Raw genomic sequence first — 27,166 nt, 5'->3', positions numbered from 1 at the left:
TGGATGTTTGTATAAGAACAGTTTCATATTGCACTCACGTAATCAAAAGAAAAACGCTTGGGGGAGTCTGGGCATGTGTGGGGACAGGGCGTATACAGAAGCTCTACACTTCCCGCTCAGTTTTGCTGTGAATTAAAAACCACTCTAAGAAGCAATGCCTATTTTAAAAGACTTTTTTCTTAATGTTTTCATTTATTTTTGAGAGAGAGCGTGGGGGGGGGGGGTGGACAGAGAGCGGAGGACAGAGGATCCGAAGCAGGCCCTACATCGACAGCGGTGAGCCCAAGTGGGGCTCGAACTCACAGACCCTGAGATCATGACCTGAGCTGAAGTCGGACACCCAACCGACTGAGCCACCCAGGCGCCCCACGTCTATTTTAAAGAAAGGGGGGAAAAAGCTTTAGAACCTATATGACTCGTAAATGTAATAGAGGATCCAGGACTGGATCCTGACACAGAAAGAAGAGATTAGTGGGGAATATGGGTGAGCTCTGAATCAAGTCTGGAGTTCACCTAATAGAAACGTATCACTGTTGATCTCTTAGTTATAGCAAACGTGGCACGGCTGACGGAAGATAAAGGCGGGAAACCAGGTGAAGGGTAGATGGGAATTCTACCACCTTCACAACTTTCCTGTAAATAGAACTTCTTCCCCCCAAAATACCCCAAAAACCTGTTCAGCCCAATGGAATCACATGAGAGCGAAACCACTACGTTATAGAACATTCACACACTGCCCACAGCTGTTTATCTGGTAAACCTTTTTAGAAAGCAATTTATTGACCCGTTTTGGTAAACGCACGCGCCCTCTAAGTCCTTCTTGGCACGTCATCAAAATAACCGTCAAGACTGGAACAACATGGGAAAAATGTCCATGATCTACAACTTGGAATTTTTTTTTAACGTAGAACAAAACACCGGGCAGAATGAATGCAACTCTTTCAAACACGCATGGGAACAAGTTCTGGAAGAAACCCTAGAAATACTAAAATAGTCGTGTTAAGAATGGAAAGGTTGAGGGGCCTGGGTGGCTCATTCGGTTCGGTGTCCAACTCTTGATCTCGGTTCAGGTCATGATCTCACAGTTTGTGGGACTGAGCCCCACATCGGGCTCTGCGCTGACAGCGTGGAGCCTGCTTCCGGATCCTCTCTCTCCCACTCTCTCCGCCCCTCCCTCTCTTACACACACAGTAAATAAATAAACATTTTTTAAAAAGAAATCTTCGAAAAACGTCTTTAAAAAGAATGGGAAGATCATCAGCCTACCTTTTTTAAGACAATGCCAACGGGCAGCTGCAATAGGGCATAATGTTGGCAAAGTGAAAACCCAGCTACAAATAAGCAGATACGCAGTTCATTCCTACAACCAAAGTCAATCACCTAGAAACACTGAAAACACCAAGACTACCAAAACATACACAATGTCCCATCTTTCGAGGGACAACTATAGTCACAAGCCGATAGATACTCTGGCCCTGCTTCTCTGAAATCATTTAAAGTCACGAGGATTCACAGAATCGAACATCTAAGTTAATGGTGTGGGGATCAACACGAGCCACGGACTTCCGCGACGTCGTAAAAACGTACACATTTGCTTCGGAAGACAGCAGAGCAATATTCCAGCTCCCGCACGTGTCCTCTTGATTTCTGACACGGTAACGCAAATGAAAAGAATCTGGCGGCCAACAACGAAATGCACACAATTCCCAAACACTCAGCAAGAACAGCTCACTTGTCTGAAAAGGATTGGGAAGTCCTCAGCACTCTCTGCTTTCCGGATTCCTTTCCCTCCACCGCCTTCAGAAGCTTTGATCATCAAGGGAAAACCAATTTTCTCTGCCACCTGGGGGCGAAGGACAAACAGACCTCTTTAGAAGGTAGACTGTTTCCAGGATGATGAGAAGCCTCCAGCACCTTGACCTCCCAGCCCCATGTTTACCTCTAGGCCCTCATCCACATCTTTCACACAACCCTGGTTGTAAATGTCTTCTGGGACACTGATCCTTTTCCCCTCCTGCAGATTATCTTCCGCCCACTCTATCATCAGACCTGGAGAGTCACAAAAAAAAAAAAAAAGAAAAGAAAAGAAAAAGAAAAAAAAAAAGCTGAATCCTCCTGAGGTTGGGGGAGATACATAATACGGAAACCACGGGGCCTTTCCTCACCAAAGCCTCTCAAGACCTGGCCTCCGGACCAACAACATACACACAGTCCTTCAGCTTCGCACAGTGGCTTTTAATTTTCCTAAGGACTGACTTGACCTCGAAAGGGAAATCAAACTTAAGAAATTCATTCAGACTGCGTCTACCAAGAACAATCATATTAACCTGAACTGAAAAAAAATTCCAATTCTACCCACGGATGACATTTATATGTGAATCGCTGTTTTCTAAGACCCTTTCCATCCCAAATTCGCTGTCTTTGAGGAAAAAAATCAGATTGAATAGGAAACTCCTGAGATTTTTTTTTCCTGTTCATTTTTAATTTATCCTAGAAATTCTATCCTAGGATTCCTTAGGAATTCATCCCAAGGAAATGATTAAAAACTACATCGAGATTTAGCTATAAAACTATCAAGATTCCATTACTTTTAGCTCTTAAAACAAAAAATTGGAACAAAATAAGCTGGAAACAACCTAAATATATAACTGTAGAGAACTGTTAATTATGGTAAGTACCTCTCTACGATAAAATCCAATGCAGATATTTTAAATGTTGTAAAGTGTACTTACTGACAAAGAAGGATTAGTGAGAAAAAAAATAAGTCACAGAGTAGTCAATACAAGATCTCTGGCTTTTTAAAGGATATGCCTAGGAAAAAAAGGCCGGAAAGGTAGGCTCTTTGGCTGTAACAGATGTTTGACATCGGGGCATAGGATTATGGATGATTTCTATTTCTTTTTTGTAATTCTAGATTTTCTAAGCTGTCTGCAATGAAACTGTACCATTGGTTTCATCATTTTAAATTTTTTAAATGATAAGGATAAAAAGAAAAAAGCATATTTCTATCACCCCTTCTGGGCAGATAGGGTGGCAGAGCTCCCCGCAGAGTGAGGCTCAGGTCACTTACCACTTCCACTCCAAGGCAGTGTTGGGACCTGCAGCGTCTGGGCCACAATGGTGGAGGCGATCTTATCTCCCAAGGCCCACATGGCCTCACTGGGAGGGCCTGAGGGATCAGGGACAAAGGGCGAGGCAGAATCGAGTTAGTCAATGGCCCCTTGCAGCCCCGTGCCAACCAAATGCACGAAGACAAGTACTCAGGTCCTAGCTCTCAAGGAATGTAACGACAAGTTGGGGAAGGAAAAAAATCTATCGGTCTGCTACTTCATCAGATGGGGATGAAGTTTGCCATTTTTAGTACATGTGGAATGTAAACCTGATCTGAGTTACAGCCTGAGGTATGTGGCATGCGCAAAATTCACTCGTCAGGAAGAAGCCAAAGAGTTAGACCAAAGGGCCAAGCTAGCACCTCAGAAAACTAGACCCTAGGTTAGCAAACTTCTCCTATAATGATCCAGATGGAAAATATTTGGAGCTTTGCGGGTCCGCCTGTCTCTGTCATGAATATTCAACTTTGCCAATGTTGGGCAAAAGCAGCCATAGGCAATAACTAAATGAATGAGAGGGCCGTGTTTCAATAAATCTTTATTTACAAAAGCAGGCAGTGATCTGGACTTGGCCTATGGGCTATAGTTTGGTGGGCTGGCTCATCAACCTCCAGAGGAGCTAAGGGATAATGAGGGTCCCACGTGACGGCCAACCAAAGACAATAGATAGAGAAAACATAAACAGGCCTGGGTCACTAAGCAGACCCGTGGAATGTCAGGTGCTGATTTGCCCTGAGTTGCTTCATACAGTGTGTGTTGCAGGCCCAGAGATAAGCAGCAGCACGGGGATTTAGTGTGGATGGTCAATGATTCCCCCAAATCACACAAAGATGGCCAACAGCATGACTGCACACACAGAGTTTACAAATACATATCCTATAACAAACAGATGCCATAGAGAGTATCGTTTTACCTAAAAAGCTATAGCGATGAGGGACTCTGGTCCTAAGATGCCAGGACATTACAAAGCCCTGAGAACAGCCCAAGAAAGGTGTGGGCTTATCAGAAATGTGACCTCCGAACCCAGTCAGAAATCTGAACGTGGCTGGGATCTCGGTACCAGCAGGAGCATGAGCAGAGGGTTCCGCTCGCTCCAGCATCATTCCGCGGCGGTGCCCGTGGTAATGCCTCCTATGTCCCTGGGCTGCCCAACCTCCCCTCCACCGGCCGGTCCTGCTTCCTCGTGACAATGAAAGGGTGAGGTGGGAATGTAAAGTGACCCCCACCTTGCAGGGCTACACTGGAAAGAGAACCTGACCCAGCAGACCATCCCGCGAACGCCCCGATTCCCGCGTATCTGACGGAGACGTACTCTACCTAAGAAAGCAATCTCATGCTTGCACAGGAGCTCCGGGAGTTTGGGGTTTTCGGAAGCATGGCCCCAGCCAGCCCACACCGCCTGTAAACACAGAGAGGTGTGAGTGAAGATCTTCGAGAATCCCCCTCCTGTCACGCACAGAAAGCTCTTCCCCAGGGTCACATCAGCCCCGGATTTCAGGGTCCCGGACGATCTGGCTCCTCCCTCCCTTCTGAACCTGCAGGAGTGAGTTTTTGCTCCGAAGTTCAGAGCGTCATCCCCCTGTAGACAGACTGGGCACCCCATCTGACTTACCTGCACGGGGATCCTCTTGGCAATGTCCACAACCAGCTCCACGTTGGCATAGTTGTTGTTGTTGGGCCCTCCTGGGACAGGGACGTACTGATCTGCCATCTTGATATACTCTGCAATTAAATGAGAAAAGGAAAGAAAAACCGAGACGCTGAAGGTCACTGCAGGACTACGGATGGCCACCGAGAGGATGACCAAGACTCTGTGGCAGCAAGGGACAAACGCGTGTGGGCACTTGAAGAAAACCGGACGTGACTTTCACTATGTGAAAATATATGTGCATCAGGAAAAAGGTCTGGAAGGGACTAAAGAAAGAAGGACGCAAGCTTCTTGGGGACGGTTGGGATAAGAGGTGGCGTGTTCTATTAATTCCCTTTTTCAATGTTTATTTATTTATTGTGTGTGTGTGTGTGGGGGAGAGAGAGAGAGAGAGAGAGAGAGAGAGAGAGAGAGAGAGACCCAAGTAGGCTCGACGTCGTCAGCACAGAGCCCGACTCAGGGCCCCATCTCACGAACCCTGACATCATGACCTGAGCAGAGATCAAGAGTCTGATGCTCAATGAACTGAGCCACCCAGGAGCCCCTATTAATGCCTATTTAAAGTTTACCTTAATACTGTTTTGCCATTAAGCAATACAATGTGGTTTTTTTACATTTTTGTTTATTTATTTTTTGAGAGAGAGATAGAGTGAGCACAAGTAGGGGAGGGGCGGGGAGAGGGGGAGGGAGGGAGGATCCCAAGCAGGCTCTGTTAGCACAGAGCCCAGCGTGGGGTGGGGCTTGAACTCGCAAACCATGAGATCATAACCTGAGCCGAAACCGAGAGTTGGATGCTTAACTGACTGAGCCACCCAGACGCCCCAACAATACGATGTTTTTTTAACCACGGTAAAAAACAAAAAACATAAAATGGGTCATCGAATTCATTTTTCCAGCGTCCAGTTCCAGAGGATTTAGCACATTCACATTGTTATGAAACAGATCTCCAGAACTTTTTCTATCTTGCAAATCTGAAACCCTGCCCATGAAACAACTACTCCCCTTGTTCCCTCCCGCAGCCCCTGGCCACCACCATCTACCCTCGGTCTCTACGAATCTGACAACTCTAGGGACCTCATATATGTGGGATCCTATTTGTCTTTCTGTGACTGGTTCCTTGCACTTAGCATCATGTCTTCCGGTTCACCGACGCTGTACCACGTGACTGGATTTCCTTCCTTTTTAAGGCTGAATACAATGCGATGTTTTGATTTCAAAACAGTCATGCCCTTTATGCCAGAAACTCTACTTCTAGGAATACGTCCTAAAAAACCCCTACTCATGAACGAAGGCAAAGGATGATGTAAGAGGATGTTCACCGGGCAGTGTTTTGGAAAAGCCAGACTCAAGCCAAAGGCCAGGGTTGGTACCCCTGTCCCATGGGATTCTTGTGGATCCTGAGAAGCAACAGTGTGGAACTTCATGTGCAGGCTCGCAAAGAAACCCAAGAGTGGTGGATTCCTTCCAGCCTGCCTGCCTCCCATGTTGGTGGAACACACGAGCGTTGGCCACGGGGGAGGGACCACAGATTACAAAGTAAGGAGTCAGACAAGCTCCCTCCCGTCCCTGGGTTTTACTCCACTATCTGAGAAGATAAACAAGAAAACAAACACAATAGCGCCAGAACAGGGTCAACGCCAGGGCTCTCTGTAAAAGTCACACGGGAGAACACGACTCAAAGGCTAGGGCAGGGAGGGGTGGAGGCCTGTTGTGCCAGAAGCTTCGGGGGTGGGGAAGTAGGGGGGGGGAGCGTCATCAGCAAAAGATCCAGCATGTTCCAAGAGTTCTTGCACAGGAAAGAGCTCAGCCAGCCCAGCAACCAATGAGGCCACTGTGGCTGGGACCCAGGGATGGAACGTGAGAGGCACTAGATGGGGCCAGGAGGCCAGCAGAGTCACGTTGTGAGGCACTTTAACTGGCCTGAGTGAGGACGTGGAATTTTAGTCTGAGTGTGATGGGAGCCCCCACGGAATAAGGCTGTGGATTCAGACAGCCTGGGGTTCCAATCCTGCCATGCCACATACTGGCTCTACGACCCTGGACGAACGACTTATGTCCCCGTGCCTCGCTGCCTTGTCTATAAAATAGGGCTGACAATCAAATCTGTCCTCTGAGTTAAAAGGAGGCTGCATCCTGAGGCACCTGGGTGGCTCAGTCGGTAAAGCGTCTGACTCTTGATCTCGGCTCAGGTCACGGTCTCATGGTTCATGAGTTCGACTCCCACATCAGGCTCCGTGCTGACAACGTGGAGTCTGCCTGAGATTCTCTCTCTCCCTCTTTCTCTGCTCCTCCCCTATTCATTCTCTCATCTCTCTCAAAATAAATAAATAAACATTAAAAGAGAGAGAGAGAGAGAGAGAGAGAGAGAGAGAGAGAGAGAAGGCTGCATCAGTGCGGGGTCAGGGCCCAGGGCCTCTGCTCCAGGTTCGGGGGGAGGGCAGGGGACAGGCCCGCAGCCTCAGAAGCTTCGAGGAGGAGCTGACAGGCCCTGAGGCTGGGTTTCTAAGAGGTCACTCTGGCTACTGTGTGGAAAAAAGTCTGTAGAGGGATGTGATGGTTCAGGGAAAAAAGCAAACTTGTCCGACAGTTATTTACAGAATGAGCTATGCTAACAGACATAGAGAAACAGTGAACAGAAAACTGAATGGTTGAAACACAATACATACATCTGCAAGAAAGAACCCCCCCCCCACCACCCCACCCCACTGGGTGAGAAAGACCACTCTGATGGAACACTGGGCACTTCTCAAAGATAGGATTTCTACTTTGAGTATTGACCGTTTGCATTTTTTCAAGTTTATTTGAGAGAGAAAGAACTTGAGAGCGAGTGAGCGGGGCAGAAAGAGAAGGAGTGAGAGAATCCCAAGCAGGCTCCGCACCGTCAGCACAGAGCCAGGTGCGGGGCTCGATCTCACAAACCGTGAGATCGTGACCTGAGCCGAAGTCAAGAGTCGGACGCTTAACTGACTGAGCCAGCCAGGCGCCCCTGCATTTTTAATTAAATGAAGAACAGGCAAATAATGCAAGCTCAGGAGAGGTACCCTGGGACTCTGGGGTCCAGGATGGACATGGCCTAGGTAAAATGGAGGAGGAGAGGGCAGGTAAGGACAGGGGGTGGCGGGGGGGAAGGAGTCAAGGCCCGGGTACCTGCATTGGCCTTCAGGTCCTCTGGGGTCACCATGACAACAAACCGGATGGCCCGCTCGTTGCGGAACATCTCATAGGCCCACCTGCGGATGGAGCGCATGCACTTCACGGCGGCGATGCCGTTGTTGGCGATGAGCACCTGGACCGGGAAAATGGGGAAGGGGCCAGAGCTGCACACCTACCTGTGCTGGGAGCTGCATGCTACCCCGGTGTCCATCTCACAGCTGCAGAGCCTCCTGACGTACCTCTTTGAATCTCTAGAGCACACAGCCTGGCAGAGAGGTGCTCAAAATCTGCTGGCTGCATGAATAGATGATGGGGGGATGGATGGATGATTGGTCAGGTAGAGGACTGGATGGATGGACAGATGGATGGATGAGTGGATGGATGGATGAGTGGATGGGTAAGTGGATGGATGGATGGATGGATGGATGGATGGATGGATGGATGGATGGATGAGTGGGTGGATGGATGGATGGATGGATGGATGGATGGATGAGTGGATGGATGGATGAGTGGATGGGTAAGTGGGTGGATGGATGGATGGATGGATGGATGGATGGATGGATGGATGAGTGAGTGGATGGATGGATGGATAGATGGATGGATGGATAAGTGGATGGATGGATGGATGGATGGATGGATGGATGGATGGATGAGTGGATGGACAGATGGGTGGATGGGTGGATGAGTAAGTGGATGGATGGATGAGTAGATGGATGAAAGAGTGGATGGATAGATGGATGGATGGATGGATGGATGGATGGATGGACAGATGGATGGATGAGTGGATGGGTGGGTGGGTGGGTGGGTGGATGGATGGATGGATGGATGGATGAGTGGATGGATGGATGAGTGGATGGATAGATGGGTGGATGAGTGGATGGATGGATGGATGGATGGATGAGTGGATGGATGAGTGGATGGATGGATAGATGAGTGGATGGATGGATGGATGGATGGATGGATGGATGGATGGATGGATAAGTGGATGGATGGATGGATGGATGGATGGATGGATGAGTGGATGGACAGATGGGTGGATGGGTGGATGAGTAAGTGGATGGATGGATGAGTAGATGGATGAAAGAGTGGATGGATGGATGGATGGATGGATGGATGGATGGATGGATGAGTGGATGGATGGATGGACAGATGGATGGATGAGTGGATGGGTGGGTGGGTGGGTGGGTGGATGGATGGATGGATGGATGGATGAGTGGATGGATGGATGAGTGGATGGATAGATGGGTGGATGAGTGGATGGATGGATGGATGGATGGATGGATGGATGGATGGATGAGTGGATGGATGGATAGATGAGTGGATGGATGGATAGATGAGTGGATGGATGGATGGATGGATGAGTGGATGGATGGATGAGTGGATGGATAGATGGGTGGATGGGTAGATGGGTAAGTGGATGGATGGATGGATGGATGGATGGATGGATGGATGGATGAGTGGATGGATGGGTGGATGGGTGAGTGGGTGATGGATGGATGGATGGATGGATGGATGGGTAAGTGGATGGATGGATGAGTGGATGGATGGATGGATGGATGGACAAGATGGGCAGGATGGACAGGCTGGGAAGAATGAATGATTTTTGATCCTCTACTGGCACCATCACGATCTCTTAACATTTCTGAATGCTTATATGTACCAAGCTACAGTACCATATATTTCCCCAGCATTATTTCATTTCATCCTCACAACAGCCCTTGACAGTGGCTGTATTCTTATCTCTATTTGGGATTAAAGATATTAAAAAAGGAGTCGAGGCACTTGCCCAAAGTCATACAGCCAGTACGTAGCAGGCATGGGACTCGTGAGCCCTGCACACTCTGACCTGTGCTCTGAAATGGCCCCCTTGGCTGCCTCTGCGTCCTGGAGGTTAAAGGCCCCAGACTTGGTAAGGAGGAAAGGCAGCAACGCCGGCCATCCTCAGCAACTGAAAGCAACAGAAAAGGTCCCAGTTTCCATTCCTAATGTGCCTGAACTTCCTGTGTGGCATTAGGCAGACCCCCACATAAGGATCTCAGACTGGCCAGCCTCCTGGCTTGGTCTATAAGAAATAAAACCAAGGTCTAGTTTTCCTGTTAAAAAGAAATAGGCATATGGCCTCGAACCTCTGACTGACGTAGCAAGAACATAATTTTAAGGCTCGGGAGGACAAGTCTCATTAGAGATGGGGAATGCAATGGCTGCCATTTTACAGAAAGGGAAACTGAGTCCAGGTGTCATATCCTTATGAGTGGCCACAGCAGACGGAGCCCAGCGCTCTGGGCTCTGGTTCAGTGCTCCCTCCTTTCGAAACTGCCCCCTGGAGAGCAATGACAGAATGGCAGGCCTTCGGTTCTCTCAGTCTTATCATCAAAGGGAGGCTTGGTCAAGAAGGAAGGGCTCTGGGTGAGCCTAGGACAGCCCGTTTCCCTGGGCCCCATTTGTCCCAGCACATTCTGGGAGCTCCACCAGGGGAGAAGGCCACTGTGGGCTGGCTGGCTGTTCTAGTCTCCACAGGTGCAGCTTTCCCACAAGGAGTCTAGGGGAAAGGGCAAGCCATGGTCAAGTCCAAAGTCATAAAGTGAGGCAGCTCCCGGCTGAGGCCTTCAGCGGCCACCCAGCCTCTCGGCTCCCCAGGGCTGCGTGCCAGCCACCATCAGGTGGGCCGGCTGCAACACAGTCCCCTTGGAAAGTGTGACAAAAGCGTAGCTTCTGGATCCCCGCCCCAGAGTTTCGAACTCTGAGGCTCCAGGGCAGAAGAGTCTATTGGCTGCCAGGCTCAGGAGCCCATATGAGTCTCTAACGCTCAATACTGCACTTAGGACGCTGGAGAGAGGACGTGGGGTCTGGACTCTGACGACCAGAGTCCAAATCCCAGCTCTGCCACTGACCAGCTGTAAGACCCAGGCAAGCCACCTCCCTTCCCTGGGCCTGTTTCCCCTTCTGCAAAATAATATCACCCGACAGGACTCGGCGGGTGGCGGGGGTATATAGTTAAATGAGGTAAGATAAGGTAAAGCAGTTCCCAGGGTGCCCGGCAGAGCAGGCCCTCAAAAGCCGGTAGCTGCTCTTGTTATAATTACCCACCACCACCCTGGAGTAACAGTGGAAAAGAACAAGGCCTTCTGGTCAAACTGACCTGGGTTCAAATCCCGACTCCGGCCCTCTCTGGCCACGGGACTTTGGACAACCAATGTCAAGTCTCTGCATCTTTGTTCTCCATGAATACGACAGGAATTACCAGTCTGTAGCCCAGAGCCTTAACCCGATGGAACGGGAAACGATGCGAATAGCCGTTCTAAATGGCCACAGGGAGCGGTTTCCCTTCATTATCGTTATTCAGTACATGGGCCTCCTCTCCCGGAAGGAGCTCTACACCTCAGAAGGGCAGGGCGGGGCTTTTAGGCCTGCCCCCCAGTAACCGAGAAAGCAGCCCCTTGCCTGAAAGCACCGTGGGGTCTTTTCAGACCTCAGTCTCCGTTTGTGTGAAATGGGGGTGAGGCACCTGTTGCTTCCGGCCGTTGAGAGGGTAGAAAGCTGATGAGTTCCAGCACGTGGCACTCAGCGAGTGCTCACGGAAGGGTGGCCTGGCCCTTTCTCTACAGAGTTATGTGAGCCTGAAGTAGGTTCTCTCCCCTCCAGCTGGGAGGAGGGGCCCCACCCCACCCCGACTGCCAGGACCCCGTCTGTACCTTCTCAATGACCCGATCCCCCCCGAAGCGCGTGACAAACTCAGCCGGGGAGGCCACGGTAAAGTCTCTGTGCAGGTCCACCTTCTTTAGTTCTCGGCCCTTCTTCACCAGGTGGAGTCCGGACATGCTGGGTCTGCAGAGGGAACAGGACAGACCCCGATGAGCCACGGAGCCTGGGATGCGGGGGAAGGGAGTCGGGAGGCCAGCACCCATGAAGTCAACATCAACAGAGAAGTGGGAGCCCATCAGACCCCCTCTTGCTTTGTAGTCTCCACCAGGGACCTTGAAGCATTTCACAAGGAGACTCAAGAACCCAGTACAGAATCCCTGGCGTGCCCCAAGCTGTACATTTCAAATCTTTAATCTCCAGTTAATTTTTACTTCATACGCTCCCCACTTAGAAACTCAAATAATACTGAAAAGCTTATGGGGAGGGGTTTGTGAACAGGGAGCAAGCCCACACAGTCTAACACTTTAGATCTGTCTTTCTTGCCCTTTTCTGCACACACATATCAAAAATTGGGGGGCTGAAAACAATAAAAAAAAGTGTGTAACTTCCAGGTGGTGGTTCCTTGCCCTCCCCCTCCAGAACCCCACACCAGAGGAAAGCACTTCTCTGGCATTTCCATCTCTCCATAGTCCTGAACGATGCATGAGTACCACCTTGTGTGATATCTTTTTTTTTTTAGTTCATTTATTTATTTAGAGAGGCGGGAGGGGCAGAGAGAGAGAGAGAGAGGGAGAGAGAGAATCCCAAGCGGGGTCCATGCTGTCAGTGCAGAGCCTGATGCAGGACTTGAACTCACGAACCGTGAGATCATGATCTGAGCCAAAGTCAAGAGTCAAACACTTAACCAAGTGAGCCACCCAGGCATCCCTCTCATCAACATTTTTTATATTGACTGTACGTTGAAATCCTATTTATAGCAGCACTATTGACAATGGCCAAACTATGGAAAGAGCCCAAATGTCCATCGACAGATGAATGGGTAAAGAAGATGTGGAATATACAATGGAATATTACTCGGCCATCAAAAAGAATTTGTAGGGGCGCCTGGGTGGCTCAGTCAGTTAAGCTCTGACTTCGGCTCAGGTCATGATCTCGTGGTCCGTGGGTTCGAGCCCCGCGTCAGGCTCTGTGCTGACAGCTCAGAGCCTGGAGCCTGTTTCAGGTTCTGCGTCTCCCTTTGTCTGCCCCTCCCCCGCTCATGCTCGCTCACTCTCTCTCTTAAAAATAAGTAAAACATTAAAAAATAAATAAAAAAAAGAATTTGTAACAACGTGGATGGAACTAGGGTGTATTATGCTAAGCAAAATAAGCTAGTCACAGAAAGACAAGTATCATATGATTTCACTCATACGTGGAATTTAAGATACAAAACAGATGAACATAGCGGAAGGGAAGCAAAAATAATATAAACACAGAGAAGGGGGACAAAACATAAGAGACTCTTAAATACAGAGAACAAACCAAAGGTTGCTGGGGGGAGGAAGGGGGGCAATGGACTAAAGGAGTGATGGGGATTAAGAAGGGCACTTGTTGGAATGAGCACTGAGTGTTACATGTAAGTGATGAATCACTAAATTCTATTCCTGAAATTATTATTATACTATATATTAACTGACTTGGATTTAAATTAAAACAAATAAAAACTTACTATAACTATAGCAAAAAAATAATAAAATACAGTAAACATATTGATTATAAAAAAAGAAATTCTGAAAAATATTTTCTGAGCCTTTGAGATTTTCGATATGTAGTTTTAAAGGCTGATATGGCACATACTGTGTATACATATGATTTTATACTTACATGATCTATAAAACAAAAATCCACAAAAAAATATTATCTATATTATCTATCAAAAACTATTATCTATTTTAGATAATATTAAGAAATATACTCAAATACATATCTTTTTACTTTTTTTTATGTTTATTTTTGAGAGAGAGAGACACAGAATGCGAGTGGGGGAGGGGCGGAGAGACAGGGAGACACAGAATCTGAAGCAGGCTCCAGGCTCCGAGCTGTCAGCACAGAGCCCGATGTGGGGCTCGAACTCAGGAACAGTGATATCAGACCTGAGACGAAGTTGGACACTTAACCGACTGAGCCACCCAGGCACCCCTCTTTTTACTTTTTAAAGTGACTATTAGAAATTAAATTACATGGGGTGCCTGGGTGGCTCAGTCGGTTGAGTGTCCGACTTCGGCTCAGGTCATGATCTCATGCTTCATGGGTTCAAGCCCCGCGTCGGGCTCGGTGCTGACAGCTCGGAGCCTGGAGCCTGCTTAGGATTCCGTCTCCCTCTCTCCGTGCCCCTCTCCTGTTCGTGCTTTGTCTCTCTCTCAAAAATAAACATTAAAAAAAAAAAAGAAAGAAATTAAATTACGTGTGTGGCTTACATTATGTTTCTATCAGGCAGTGCTGATCTGGAGTACAGCTCCAAAATACGGCAAGAAAACCAGGGTTATGTGTCTTCCGTATCTGAGTTTTGAGACACCATCTATGGCCCTCGGATCTCGAGGGACGAGAATGAGTGCTTTTACTCAGCTGCCCCATCTGCTTCCCGTCCCCCAATCTCTCAACACAGGCATGCTGCACCCTGGCAGATTCAGTTCGTGGTGTTTCATGAATCCAGGATTATTCACAGATGAGGGCTGGGGTAGACCAGATGTGCCTTCCTACCTACCTTCCTTCCTCTTTCTTTCCTCTCTCTCTCTCTTTCCTGGAGACAGTGGGGTTTTCATTCACATAGCTCTTTTTAAAATTTTTTCTAACGTTTATTCATTTTTTGATAGAGAGAGATAGAGCATGAACGGGGGAGGGGCAGAGAGAGAGGGAGACACAGAATATGAAGCAGGCTCCAGGCTCCAAGCTGTCAGCCCAGAGCCCGACGCGGGGCTCGAACTCACGGACCGCGAGATCATGCCCGGAGCCGAAGTCGGACGCTCAACCCACTGAGCCACCCAGGCGCCCCTCCTTCGCATAGTTCTTGCACCTGTTGCTAATGCAGCCCACTAATTGCCTCTAATTGAGCAGCTCCATTATTTTTCATTGGCAACATCCCTCCTGGAGGCCTCTGCTCTCTCCTCCCGTCCTGACTGCCGGTTCTCCAGACCCCCTTACCCGACTGTCATCCTGGGCCTTCTTTTGCTGACCTCCTCGGGATTCCTTTTGCCTCTCCTCGGGTCTGATCCCTCATTTGGGGGATCACACGGCTCCCTCTTTCTCCCTCGTTTTGTTGAGACATAGCATCCAGTAGTTCATCTGATTAAAAAAATGGTACCATGGCAGGACATGTGACGAGGACGTCCTCGCGTGCCTGTCCTCCTCCTCACTGCACCAGGTACTTCATCACTACCGCCCTGGAGATTCCCTCTGATTCTATGCTGGATGTCAGTTTATTCTCTTGCTTCAGGGGGAGATCGCTAGCCTTCTCAAAAAAGGCGATGGGGAGTGGGGGCTGGGGGTGGTAAATGTGTCATCAGCTGGCGTGGCCTGAAACTTCCTTCTGCTCTCACGTTTGACCCTAGCGTTTGGCCGTGTACAGAACTCTATCAGGGAAAACCTTCTCCTTCCGAGTTTTGGAAGCCTTGCACCATCGTGTTGTGGCTTCCGAGGATGCTGGAACCGGAGCTGTTCCGATACTTGGATCCTTCGTGGGTGATCTGTGTTGTTTCACATCCAGAAGCTTATAGGACCTTGTCTCTGTCTCCTGTAGTCTACAGTTTCACAGGGATGTGCTCAGGTGTGCATCTGCTTCCGTCAGTGGGGCTGTGCATCTACCAGGCTCCTTCAATGTGAAAACTCACATCCTGGAATTTATCTTCAAATATTTCCTTCAAATGATTTCCCTGCCTCCTTTTTCTCTATTCTTTCCAGAAGCCTTATCATCCGGCTGCTGAAATTCTTAGACTGGCCGCCAAGTTTCTGTATTTTACCCCTCCCCTACTTCCCATCTCGTGTCTTCCACTTTCCGGGCAATTCCTTCAGCCTTCTCTCCTAACCCGCTGTTGTGTTTTTAAATTTGTTTTAATGGTTGTTTGTCTTTGAGAGAGACAGAGACAGAATGCGAGTGGGTCAGGGGCAGAGAGAGAGGGAGACCCAGGATCCAAGGCAGGCTGCAGGCTCCAGGCTCCGAGCTGTCAGCACAGAGCCGGATGAGGGGCTCGAACTCATGAGCTGTGAGATCATGACCTGAGCCGAAGTCAGACGCTCAACTGACTGAGCCACCCAGGGGCACCACCCACCACCCATCTCCCCTCCCTGCCGCCGCTGTTGTGTTTTTACAACCAAGAGCTTGTTAATGACCAGCAGAGTTTCCTTTTCATGCCTCCTATGCCTATGTGTGCAACATCCTCCCTGACTTCAGTGAGGGCAATAATAGCAGCTTTTTCACGTTCCCTTCTCCCGGCACGATTTCTGTTTCTTCCAAGTCTCTTGCGTCTCTCTGTTCAGGGCCTGCCTTCCATATCAGAAACTGTCCCCAACTGTTTGTTAAGCCTCAGTCACTTCCTCGTGGCGAAGATCGAGAACCAAAGGGCTGACAGCAGGTACTGAGGTGAGGCCGGCGGACCCTGAGCTCCACGCTCGGGACCTTGGGGAGGGGGGCTGCTGTGTACCAGGGAACCCCAAGTACACTTAGAGTCGTCTTCTTTCAAGGGTCCAACTCTCAATTGGCCAGCAGCTGGGAAGAGGGGGGGTGGGGGGGTGGACATAGCAGGAAGGTCTGGGATGGGGGGCAGGGAAGGTTTCAACACCTATAACCTATACGGACCCTGATCGTCGTGTTTGGATACAGGCCCCACACCCTCCACCGTGCCCATCGGTCCCCAGCACCAAGACCCTCTACTTTTCCCTCTCCAGGGAATGAATTGCCTGCTTTCTGTGGGGGTGGGAGTGGACAACCCCTGCCAAGCAAAGCAGACAAGAAGATCTGGGCATTTTGTATCCAATTCTTACGTTGGTACCTCCCCACCTTTACCCCCAGGCGCACAGGCACGTGTTGCCGCCAGTCCCTGAGCCTTTCAGGGTGCAGATCCAATAAGTTCTCAGCCGTCCTCACGGCTGCTTTAGGACTCAGACCTCTTGGTTCTGCTAAGCCAGTTACTGCTGGCTCACCTGCTTTGGGGCCTCCAAAATAGTGTTGCTAATCTCCTCTCCTGTCCTGCCAGCCTTGATGGTTTCCATCTCTTTAAAAAAAAAAAAAAAAAAAAAAAGACTCTAGGGACGCCTGGGTGGCTCAGTCGGTTAAGCATCTGACTCTTGATTTCTGCATAGGTCAAGATCTCAGGGTTCATGAGATAGAGCCCCACGTCAGGCTCTGTGCTGGCAGTGAAGAGCCTGCTTGGGATTCTCTCTCTCCCGCTCCCTCTCTCTGCCCTTCCCCTGCTTGCACTCTCTCTCTCAAAATAAATAAACTTAAATAAAATAAAATAAAATAAAATAAAATAAAATAAAATAAAATAAAATAAAATAAAATAAAATAATAAAATAAAATAAAATAAAAATCTCTTTTGCCGTCATTTAGTGGGATGTTGACAGGACCTTCTCCCGGCATGGAAGAGAATCAGGCAAGAATATTCAGCCCACTTTTGTAACGAAGCAATGGGACATTCATCTGCCAGGAATTAAGCCAGAAGTTAACCACCCACAGGTGTGTCCAGTGGCTGTGTCACCAGGCAGGTCGAGGGCAGGGATGAGTGGGTTCAGGGGACCAAACTTTTTTTGTATTATTTTTTTTATTTTTATTATTTTTTTTTAATTTTTTTTTCCAACATTTATTTATTTTTGGGACAGAGAGAGACAGAGCGTGAACAGGGGAGGGGCAGAGAGAGAGGGAGACACAGAAATGGAAACAGGCTCCAGGCTCTGAGCCATCAGCCCGGAGCCCGACACGGGGCTCGAACTCACGGACCGCGAGATCGTGACCTGGCTGAAGTCGGACGCTTAACCGACTGCGCCACCCAGGCGCCCCTAAACTTTTGGTGAAGAACTGATTGATCGTGGGGCGCCTGGGTGGCTCAGTCGGTTAGGCGTCCGACTTCGGCTCAGGTCGTGATCTCGAGGTCCGTGAGTTCGAGCCCCGTGTCAGGCTCTGTGCTGACAGCTCGGAGCCTGGAGCCTGTTTCCGATTCTGTGTCTCCCTCTCTCTGACCCTCCCCCGTTCATGCTCTGTCTCTCTCTGTCTCAAAAATAAATAAACATTAAAAAAAATTTTTTTTTAAATAAACTGCAAGCAGCTTTTCTTCTAGAACCTCCTAGGGCCGAACTACTGAAACAAAACAGGACTTACAAGGGTACTTTGGAAGGGCAGATATTGTCTTGCCAATTACATCCCATCAATCAGCAAGGAGCTCAGTTTGTTTCGGATAACTTTATTTATTTCCAAAAACAAGCAGATGTGGCCTGAGGGCCCTAACCTGCAGGCCTCTGATCTAGGGAAAGAGACACCAAAATGGTGAGCAGTTATGGGTGGTTTGTGTTTTCTTCTCTTCCTTTATGTTTGTTAAATTTCCCGCAGTGATAAAATTTTAAGCATATTTATTTTGAGAGAGACCGAAAGAGAGCGAGCGGGAGAGGGACAGAGAGAGGCAGAATTCCAAGCAGGCTTTGCGCTGTCACTGCGGTGAAGCGGGCTCGAATTCATGAAACCGTGAGATCACAACGTGAGCCGAAATCAAGAGTCGAATGCCTAACCGACTGAGCCACCCAGGCGCCCTGATAAATTATTTTCAATAAGAAAAAAAAAAAAAGCTATGACTTTTGTTAATAGGGATGCTGAAAGTCCTAGCCATTCTGGCATCCATGGGGCAAGGCACTCAGTATCCTTAACTGTAAGATAAGGTTATTAACACGTACTTCACCAGGCTTAAAGGTTAATATATAGAAAGTAAAAAATGGCATCTGACACACAGTAAACTCTGTATTATCGTTTCAGTGCAGTGAAGCCAAGAGGATCAGGGGCTGTTGACCTCCCAACCTCACCAGGAAACGCTTCAGCCACTCCTCTGCCCAGGGTCTGCTCCCCATCCATCCGCTCTCCCCGACCCCCCACTCTTATCTACAGCCTTCCCCGACTGGCTGGCTTCATCTTTTGGCTTCGGATAGTCTCAGACATCCCGTTTCCATGCACGCAAACACTAAAACTCTAGCAAACTGACCTAAAGCACAACAACAACAAAAAGTCATCCAGGAGAAGAACACCATTTTGTGGCCTGGAAAAACCATTCCCGGCCGCCATTTTGATTTCAAACATGGCACGGAGCCCCTCCATCAGGTGGGTCGCGGCCCATCACAACTAACTAGGCGGGTGAACACGCAATGCTGCCGGAGGGGCCTTGTTTCAGACCCAGTCTCCAGGCCAGTGGCTATTTTTATTCGTTTTTGACAAAGTTGGAGGCCAACCAACATTGGCTCTGGAGGGCTGACTGTCAACCGGCATTTGTTCCAAGGCCAGTGTGAGGGCTGAAATATTCCAGGGTGACTTTGGAAATGGCTTCAGGTGCAATCAACTAGGCCACAGAGCTATCCGCCAAGCACCAAACACAGTCAGCTGCTCAGGCACAAGACCAGGCAGAAAACACCCGCAGGGAAGGAATAAACATCTCAAGTGTCACTATGAATCAGACACAGGGGGCTTCTCACTGAATCCCCAGAGCCCCGTGCAGGGGAGGCCGCCATTTCCTGCTCACAGTGAGGAAACTGAGGCTCCGAGAGGCCCGATGACCTCAAGTCACACAGACGGCAAGTGTGGGCTTCCAATCTGACTCTGACCTTCTGAATCTAAGTTTGAGGCAGGAAGATATTTAAGACAAATGGGAGTATCTCTATTGTCTGCACTTGAAGAAACAAGCACTTATATTTGAGAGGCGATGTGTGTACCACTGGGTTCTCAGCTGGGGGCAGTTTTGTCCCCCGGAGACACATGGCCATGTTTGCAGACATTTTTTTTGTGGTCACAACGAAGGAGGGGTGGCCATCTAGTAGGTAAAGGCCAGGGATGCTGCTGAATGTTCTAGGATGCTCAGAACAGCCCCTCACCGCAAAGAATTACAGGGCCCCACGCGTTAGCCGTGCCTCAGCTGAGAAACCCTAGTGGTTTCTAATAGATCTAATCGTAGATTAGAGCCATCCTTCCAGACCTTCAATGCAGAATCTACCATTGCTGACCTGTGTAATCCTGGGAAAGTTGCTTTAGCAGGTGTCTCTCAGTTCCCTCATAAGACGAAAATATTAACAACATTAATTGCGTCTCCTTCCTTGAGTGTGTGTTCAGGGTTCAGCACTGGGCCTTGCGGGCAGTAAAGACCTTAAGCTGAGGGGCCTCTCCACAGGGAAGCCATGGGAAGAGCCCAGTATGGGGCCACTGGGCCCTGACATCAACCAGCCCTTGCCTCCCTACCTCTCCCTTCTCTTTTGCAAAATACGGATGGTAACTGCTGAGAGCCGATGACCTAATGGAAGTAAAGTTATTTACTTACTATTTTCACCAAGCAAGTAAGAAAGAAAGGACATTGCATAGCTTAGTAAAAGGCTGATAATTCTGAACTCATCTTTGGGCTCCCAGACACATAGACCCTTGGAAATCTCTCAGGCCTCCTGTCCCCCTCCCCACCGGCCCAGTGCTTCCTGGGATGGCCACTTTGGCTAGGCCAGGAGTCCTTAAAATAGGGTCCAAAAACCAAATCCAGGCTGCCACATGCTTTTGTACCTCCCACAAGCGAATAATGGTTTTTACCTTTTTATTTATTTTCCATTTATTTTTTAAGTGTTCATTTATTTTTTGAGTGCAAGCGAGGAAGGGGCAGAGGGAAGGGGACAGAGGATCTGAAGCGGGCTCTGTGCAGACAGCAGCGAGCCTGACGTGGGGCTCGAACTCACGAACCGGGAGATCATGACTCGAGCGGAAGTTGAATGCTCAACTGACTGAGCCGCCCAGGTGCCCCTGGTTTTTACATTTTTAAATGGTTGAAAGAATCTTACTTTGTGACATGAGAAAATTATGTGAATTTTCAACCTCAGTGTCCATAAATACAGTGTGATTGGAATACAGTCAGGCCCTCTCAATCATGATGTATTATCTGTGGCTGCTAGGGCAGTAAATGGCAGAGCTGAGTAGGTGTGACAGAGACCATATGACCACAAAAGCCGAAAATATTTACTATTTGGCCCTTGATGGAAACAGTTCACCAACTCTGAGTTAAGTGGTGCTTTTCGGCCCTGACTGTGCACTCCATCACGAGAAGCCTTAAAAACTGCTGATGTGGGGCGCCTGGGTGGCGCAGTCGGTTAAGCGTCCGACTTCAGCCAGGTCACGATCTCGAGGTCCGTGAGTTCGAGCCCCGTGTCAGGCTCTGGGCTGATGGCTCAGAGCCTGGAGCCTGTTTCCGATTCTGTGTCTCCCTCTCTCTCTGCCCCTCGCCCGTTCATGCTCGGTCTCTCTCTGTCCCAAAAATAAATAAACGTTGAAAAAAAATTAAAAAAAAAACAACAAACTGCTGATGTCTAGGCCCCACCTGGACTAATTACTCAGCATCCCCAGGATGGGAAGGATTGTTGGGGGTGGGGGGGTGGGGAGGAGTAGGGATCACCCAGGCATCTACATTTTCCAAAAGCACCCCCCCCCCCCCCGCAGTAAATTCTAACATGCAGGTGGGGGGCGAGAACCACCAATCAACAACCCACATTTCAACCAGGCAGCTGGCCTTGGTTCTGAGCAGCATTCCCGTGGCAGCAAAGCCACTTGCAATGGGGTGATTCCAATTCTTGCAGGTTTATTCTTTCAGCTTAAGGTGGTTTCGATTCAATGTGATTCAAGATTCGTATGTTGAACTTTTGTGTAAACAGCCTTACAGATCAGGAAAAAAAAAAAATGTATCCTTTGTAGGCCACACGGCCAGCTTTGGGCACACCGGAGGACTTGAGGGGTTTTGCCAGAGGGGTCAGATGGGGGTAGAAATGTGACTAACATGCTCTACAAAAAGCTCAGTGTACGAGAAAGACCATGATCCAAACAGGGGACCGGTGCCCGTCTGCAGGCCCTTTGCCTTCAGCAATCCAAGGAGGGTCCCCCAAAAGGCTCTGTTACTCTGCTTTGCAGAGGGACCAGAGAACTTCAAGGTCAGCCTCCTTCCTGGGGCATGTCTCCTGCCCTCTCTGAAACCCCCAACCTTGAACCCAAACAACCAGGTCCTTCTGGCTCCAAGTGACCTCACTTCCCTGCACTAACTATCCAGCAACTGTTAATAAAGATCATGGGGTGGGCGGGGATGCATGGGGAGAAGTGGTTAAGGGTGATTTTTGTTCCTCCTTTTTGCTTATCTAGAATTTTCTGACTTTTCAACAACAAACAGAACGTGACTTTGGTAATTTTTTCAAGTGCAATAAAATGAAAACAAGAAATCAAGCAGGTGGGGCTAGGAAGCACTGGGGCACAGAAATGCCTGCACTAATTGCTCAGAAAATAACCTTAAATGGGATGCGCGCTCAGATGCACATTGATTCGCCCCGGGCTTCGCGATCATTTCCAAAGTCCTGCCTTCCGCAACCAAGGCTTCACCAAAGCAAAGGGGAGGAAGAGGAGGAAAGCGAGGACCCCCGCCAGCGGGTCCACCTTTGTGTTTCTGAGCGCCCCCTTCCAAACAACATCACCGCCAAATCCAGCCTCCCGGGTTTTGCAAGGCAGTCTCCATCTCCCCAGCGGTCAAACTGAAGCCTGCATTTCTTTGGTGGGGGCGGGGAAGAGGAGGTGGAGCGAAGGGGTCACACAGCTTGTCTCTACTAGGGGCGGGGGGGACACGCTGCGTAAGTTTGCAAAAGATAACGGTCATTAGAATTGCAGGCTTACTTACTTTACTTTGCGATCAGGGAAACAGACCTTGCACTTGGCAGGACTCATATTGACCGGCCCGCCGACCAATCCCACCCGGCTCCTTCCGGAATGCCGAGCATGCACCCCTGGACCCCCTGAAGCGGACCCCGGTCCCGGGGCCCAGCAGGGCAGCCACAGGGAGGCGGAGGCGCGGTCCGAGAGCGGCTCGGGCCGGGTTGTGCTGCAACCTGCAGACGCCGGCCCAAGCGCTGAGCTTCCTCCATCCCGAAATGAGTCCTGCGCGCCAGAGTCCGGGGCGGACGCGCCCGCCCAGGCCCCGCCCCCAAGCGGACCCCTCCTCCCAGAAGGGTCCTGCCCCCTCACCGGGCCACGCCCCCTATCCCCGCCGGCCAGCTCCCGCCCCCCCGCGCCGGCCAATCACGGAGCCACCGCTGACCTTGGGCGCCGGGAGACGACGGCCCGAGATGTTAAAAAAAAAAAAAAAAAGAAACGCAAAAAACAAAAACCCTCTTGGCTGCTTTCCTACCCAGCTCTCCTGACTGGAGTAGAAGCGTTCCAGGATGGCACCCACTAGCTACTGGCAGCTGGGCAAAACTCACAAGTGCTTGAATACACCCGTTAGGGAAGTGGTGGAAAATATGGTTTATTGAAAATATGAGCCAGGGGTGTCTGGGTGGCTCAGTCGGTTGAGAGCCCCACTCTTGATTTCGGCTCAGATCATGACCTCAGGGTTAGGGGGATACAGCCCTGCCTCGGGCTCTGAGCTGACGGTGTGGAGCCTGCTTGGGATTTTCTCTCTCCTCTCTCTGTCCCTCCCTTGCGCTCTCTCTCTCTCTCTCTCTGTCCCCACGGAGAGCTCCCAACACACACTTCGGACCACATGGGTCACCTGGTAAAGTGAGTGCTTTCAAGGCAGGGAAGACCCCAGCTGCCCTGAGACCCTAAAAAGGCTTCTTTCTGGCTTCCAGCCATGGAATGAATGAGTCACAGGAATGAAAGGGACAGCATAAGGAATATAGTCGGTGATAGTGTAGTAGTGATGTATGGTGACAGATGGTGGCTACACTTGTGGTGAGCAGAGCATAACTATATAGACTTGTCTAATCACTATGTCCTACACCTGAAACGAATGCAACATTGTGTGTCAGCCACACTCAAATGAATACATCTTTTCTTAAAAAAATAAGCTTTCTGCTAAGACCAGCATACACTGAGTGCTCTCTTGTGCCTTTGTCTTATTTAATAGCGATCCCATTGTTTTTAATTTTTTTTTCATTGTAAGTTTATTTATCTTTGAGAGAGAGAGAGAGAGAAAAGAGAGCACTAGTGGGGTAGGGGAAGAGAAAAGAGGGGAGAGAGAGAATCCCAAGCAGGTTCTGAGTCCGACGCGGGACTCAAACTCATGAACCGTGAGATCCTGACCTGAGCTGAAATCAGGAGTGGGATTCTTGGGGCGCCTGGGTGGCTCAGTCAGTTAAGCGTCCGACTTCGGCTCAGGTCATGATCTCGTGGTCTGTGAGTTCGAGCCCCGCGTCAGGCTCTGTGCTGACAGCTCGGAGCCTGGAGCCTGTTTCAGATTCTGTGTCTCCCTCTCTCTCTGACCCTCCCCCGTTCATGCTCTGTCTCTCCCTATCTCAAAAATAAATAATCGCTAAAAAAAATAAAAATAAAAATAAATTTTAAAAAAAGAGTGGGATTCTTCATGAACTGAGCCACCCAGGTGCCCAACAATCCTATCGTCTATATTTCCATAATGCAGATAAGGAAACAAGACCCAGAGGTGTACATTTCCTAAGGGTGACAGAGCTGGAGCCTTGAACCCACGCAAACTGATTCCAGTTAGAATAAATGAATACTTCTCCAAGTATTCATTATCCAATGATAATAAATGTAGTTGTCCAATGATTATTATCCAATGATAATAAATGTACTCCTCCAAGTATTATTATCCAATGATAATAAATGTAGGCTACGTTCACAGCAAAGCAAGAAGCCAAAAACTAATGTAAAAGTTTGCAAATATGGCCACAATGGCAGCAGTGACCTCTCCGAGGAGCTGTCGAAGCAGCGCTGCCTGAGGACACCAGTTAGCTGTGCTCTAGCCATATATCAACTGTTTCAACAAGGGGATTAAGAAATAAATACATATGGGGCGCCTGGGTGGCGCAGTCGGTTAAGCGTCCGACTTCAGCCAGGTCACGATCTCGCGGTCCGTGAGTTTGAGCCCCACGTCAGGCTCTGGGCTGATGGCTCGGAGCCTGGAGCCTGTTTCCGATTCTGTGTCTCCCTCTCTCTCTGCCCTTCCCCCGTTCATGCTCTGACTCTCTCTGTCCCAAAAATAAATAAACGTTAAAAAAAAAAAATTTAAAAGAAATAAATACATCAAACAGGTGAACACAATTCTCAGTTCTTCAGAATTTCTAGAATGTTCTCCACGGCCTTGTCTTTCCTTCCTCCAAAACAAACTCCACCTTAGGCTGATGCATTTTTTTAAAGTTTCAAACCAACCCCCTCCCCCCTGCAAATTCATCCCCGACATGACCCAAATTTAATATATTCACCTCAAAATAGGGCAAACAATTAAAATCAGGAAATGAAAGTATTTCAAAAGACCCCAAGTCAGGAAGGATCAAGTGGGAAAGAGCTTGAATCGGTTTACTTGCATCGCTCTGGATTTTTATCCTCTAGTGACAAAACCCCAACACCTGTTGGACAGCGTGGTGATGCTAACTTCTCCGCCAACCCAGCCCGAGAGACGTCGTAACACAGCTCGCTTTCACGTGGGGGCTCTCAAGAAAAGGATTTCACTTAGATGTCCGCGCTTGGCACGTCATCAGAGTGATAACGACTTGGGTTTTTCTCTGCCTGCCTTATTAGGGAAGAGAAGATCGGAAGGAAAGAATAACACACGCCCCTATGCTCGGTACCGCCTTTATACAAACATCTCCTCTAAACAATTGTCACTGTGCTTTCGATGACAGTTCAAACTTGGCTGTAGATGCAGTCTCGTGTTACAAGCCCTTCTGCTCAGGCTCATCAGAGGCTAAATTTAACTTGTTGGTATAGCAGAGGGAAAAGCCAGGTCAATGGCGAAAGGCACACGCAAAAACAAGAAATGGTACACGTACAAGTGACTAGCAGCACAGTGGAAATTCTGGAGCCGTGAACGGCCTCAAGCCTGGCCCTGTGCCCTCTGTGACCCCGAGCAAACCTCTTCTCTCCACTTCATCCGTAAAACCATCCATACACCAAGTGCGTTCATTCAGACAAAAACAAAATAATGTCCTGGGGCATTAACCTGGGGGGCCCAGTCCGTTAAGCGTCTGACTTCAGCTCAGGTCATGATCTCATGGTTCGTGAGTTCAAGTCCCACTGACAGCACAGAGCCCGCTTCGGATCCTCTGTCCTTCCCTCTCTCTGCCCCTCCCCTGCTCCCCTGCATGCGAGTGCAAGCTCTCTCTCTCTCAAAAATAAAGAAACATTAACAAAATAATTTAAAATAATCCCTTTCAATATGTGATGGGAGGAAATGTTCCATTAAGCATAGAGCAGAAGTGAAAGATTTTTCTAAATTAGGATACAGACGGGGCCCCTGGGTGGCTCAGTCTGTTGAACATCTGACTCTTGATTTCAGTTCAGGTCACAATCTCATAGTTTGTGGGACTGAGCCCACCACTCTGTGCTGACAGTGCAGAGCCTGCTTAAGATTCTCTCTCTCTCTCTCTCTCTCTCTCTCTCTCTCTCCCTCTCTCTCTGCCCGTTCCCCGCTTGTTCTCACTCTGTCTCTCAAAATAAATAAATAAACTTAAGGGGCGCCTGGGTGGCACAGTCGGTTAAGCGTCCAACCTCGGCACAGGTTACAATCTCACCATTTGTGGGTTCGAGCCCCATGTCGGGCTCTGTGCTGACAGCTCAGAGCCTGGAGCCTGCTTTGGATTCTGTGTCTCCCTCTCTCTCTGTCCCGCCCCCACTTGCACCCTGTCTCTCTCTCTCAGAAATAAACATTAAAATTTTTTTAATTATAAAAAAAATAAACTTTAAAAAAATAAAAATAAAAATAAAGCGGGATCCAGATATTTAAGCGAGAGAGAAAGGAATGTTTAGTTTCTCTGGATCCTGTATTAATAGCCAGCCTCTTCCAAAACTCAATATCCAGTCCACCAATGAAACAATGTGAAAACAGAGACCCCCTTCCCCCGAACCTCCCAGAAAACATCTTAGGAGCTAAAAAGAGTTGAAAACGGGGTTTCTGCCAGCCTCCCCCTAAATCAATAAAGGAATAAGTAAATTAAAACATTATCAAAAGATCCATGGGGCGCCTGGGTGGCTCAGTCGGTTAGGCGGCCGACTTCGGCTCAGGTCATGATCTCGTGGTCCGTGAGTTCTAGCCCCGCGTCGGGCTCTGTGCTGACAGCTCAGAGCCTGGAGCCTGCTTCATATTCTGTGTCTCCCTCTCTCTGACCCTCCCCTGTTCATGCTCTGTCTCTCCCTGTCTCAAAAATAAATAAACGTTAAAAAAATTAAAAAAAAAAAAAAGATCCATGGCATTTCACTGAGGGACAAATAACAAATATTTATAGACAATTTAAAGTTTTATGACCTGCTCGCTACTTGGAGCAGAGGAAAAGAGATACGGAGGGGAGATCATGAGCAGGAAGGATCTGGAAGGGGCCCGATGCAAGCCCACCCAGGACGTTATCTGGGACAGAAATGCAGCAAGGTCCC

The 27,166-nt window shown here is 48.9% G+C and overlaps 1 protein-coding gene across 7 annotated transcripts in view; it reads right to left on the bottom strand.

The window, feature by feature from the left end:
* The window catches only part of ACACB (acetyl-CoA carboxylase beta), a 110,226-nt gene that overhangs the window by 68,805 nt on the left and 14,255 nt on the right, over window positions 1–27,166 (bottom strand). For 5 of the 7 annotated variants that reach the window (XM_019814654.3, XM_006938651.5, XM_003994858.6 and 2 more), the window contains 7 exons: window positions 11,604–11,736; window positions 7,906–8,044; window positions 4,723–4,832; window positions 4,428–4,509; window positions 3,071–3,169; window positions 1,940–2,049; window positions 1,733–1,843 (listed from right to left, as the gene is read on the bottom strand). In XM_019814654.3, coding sequence (XP_019670213.3) covers window positions 1,733–1,843; window positions 1,940–2,049; window positions 3,071–3,169; window positions 4,428–4,509; window positions 4,723–4,832; window positions 7,906–8,044; window positions 11,604–11,736 — 784 coding nt within the window. Of the gene's footprint in view, window positions 1–1,732; window positions 1,844–1,939; window positions 2,050–3,070; window positions 3,170–4,427; window positions 4,510–4,722; window positions 4,833–7,905; window positions 8,045–11,603; window positions 11,737–22,460; window positions 22,733–27,166 lie in introns of those variants that run through there. The other 2 variants (XM_006938650.5, XM_045041909.1) reach the window with 2 other exon arrangements.

The sequence above is a fragment of the Felis catus genome, chromosome D3 (genome assembly GCF_018350175.1).
Source record: "Felis catus isolate Fca126 chromosome D3, F.catus_Fca126_mat1.0, whole genome shotgun sequence".
NCBI classification, from domain to species: Eukaryota; Metazoa; Chordata; class Mammalia; order Carnivora; family Felidae; genus Felis; species Felis catus.
This window is presented reverse-complemented; position numbering and strand designations above follow the sequence as displayed.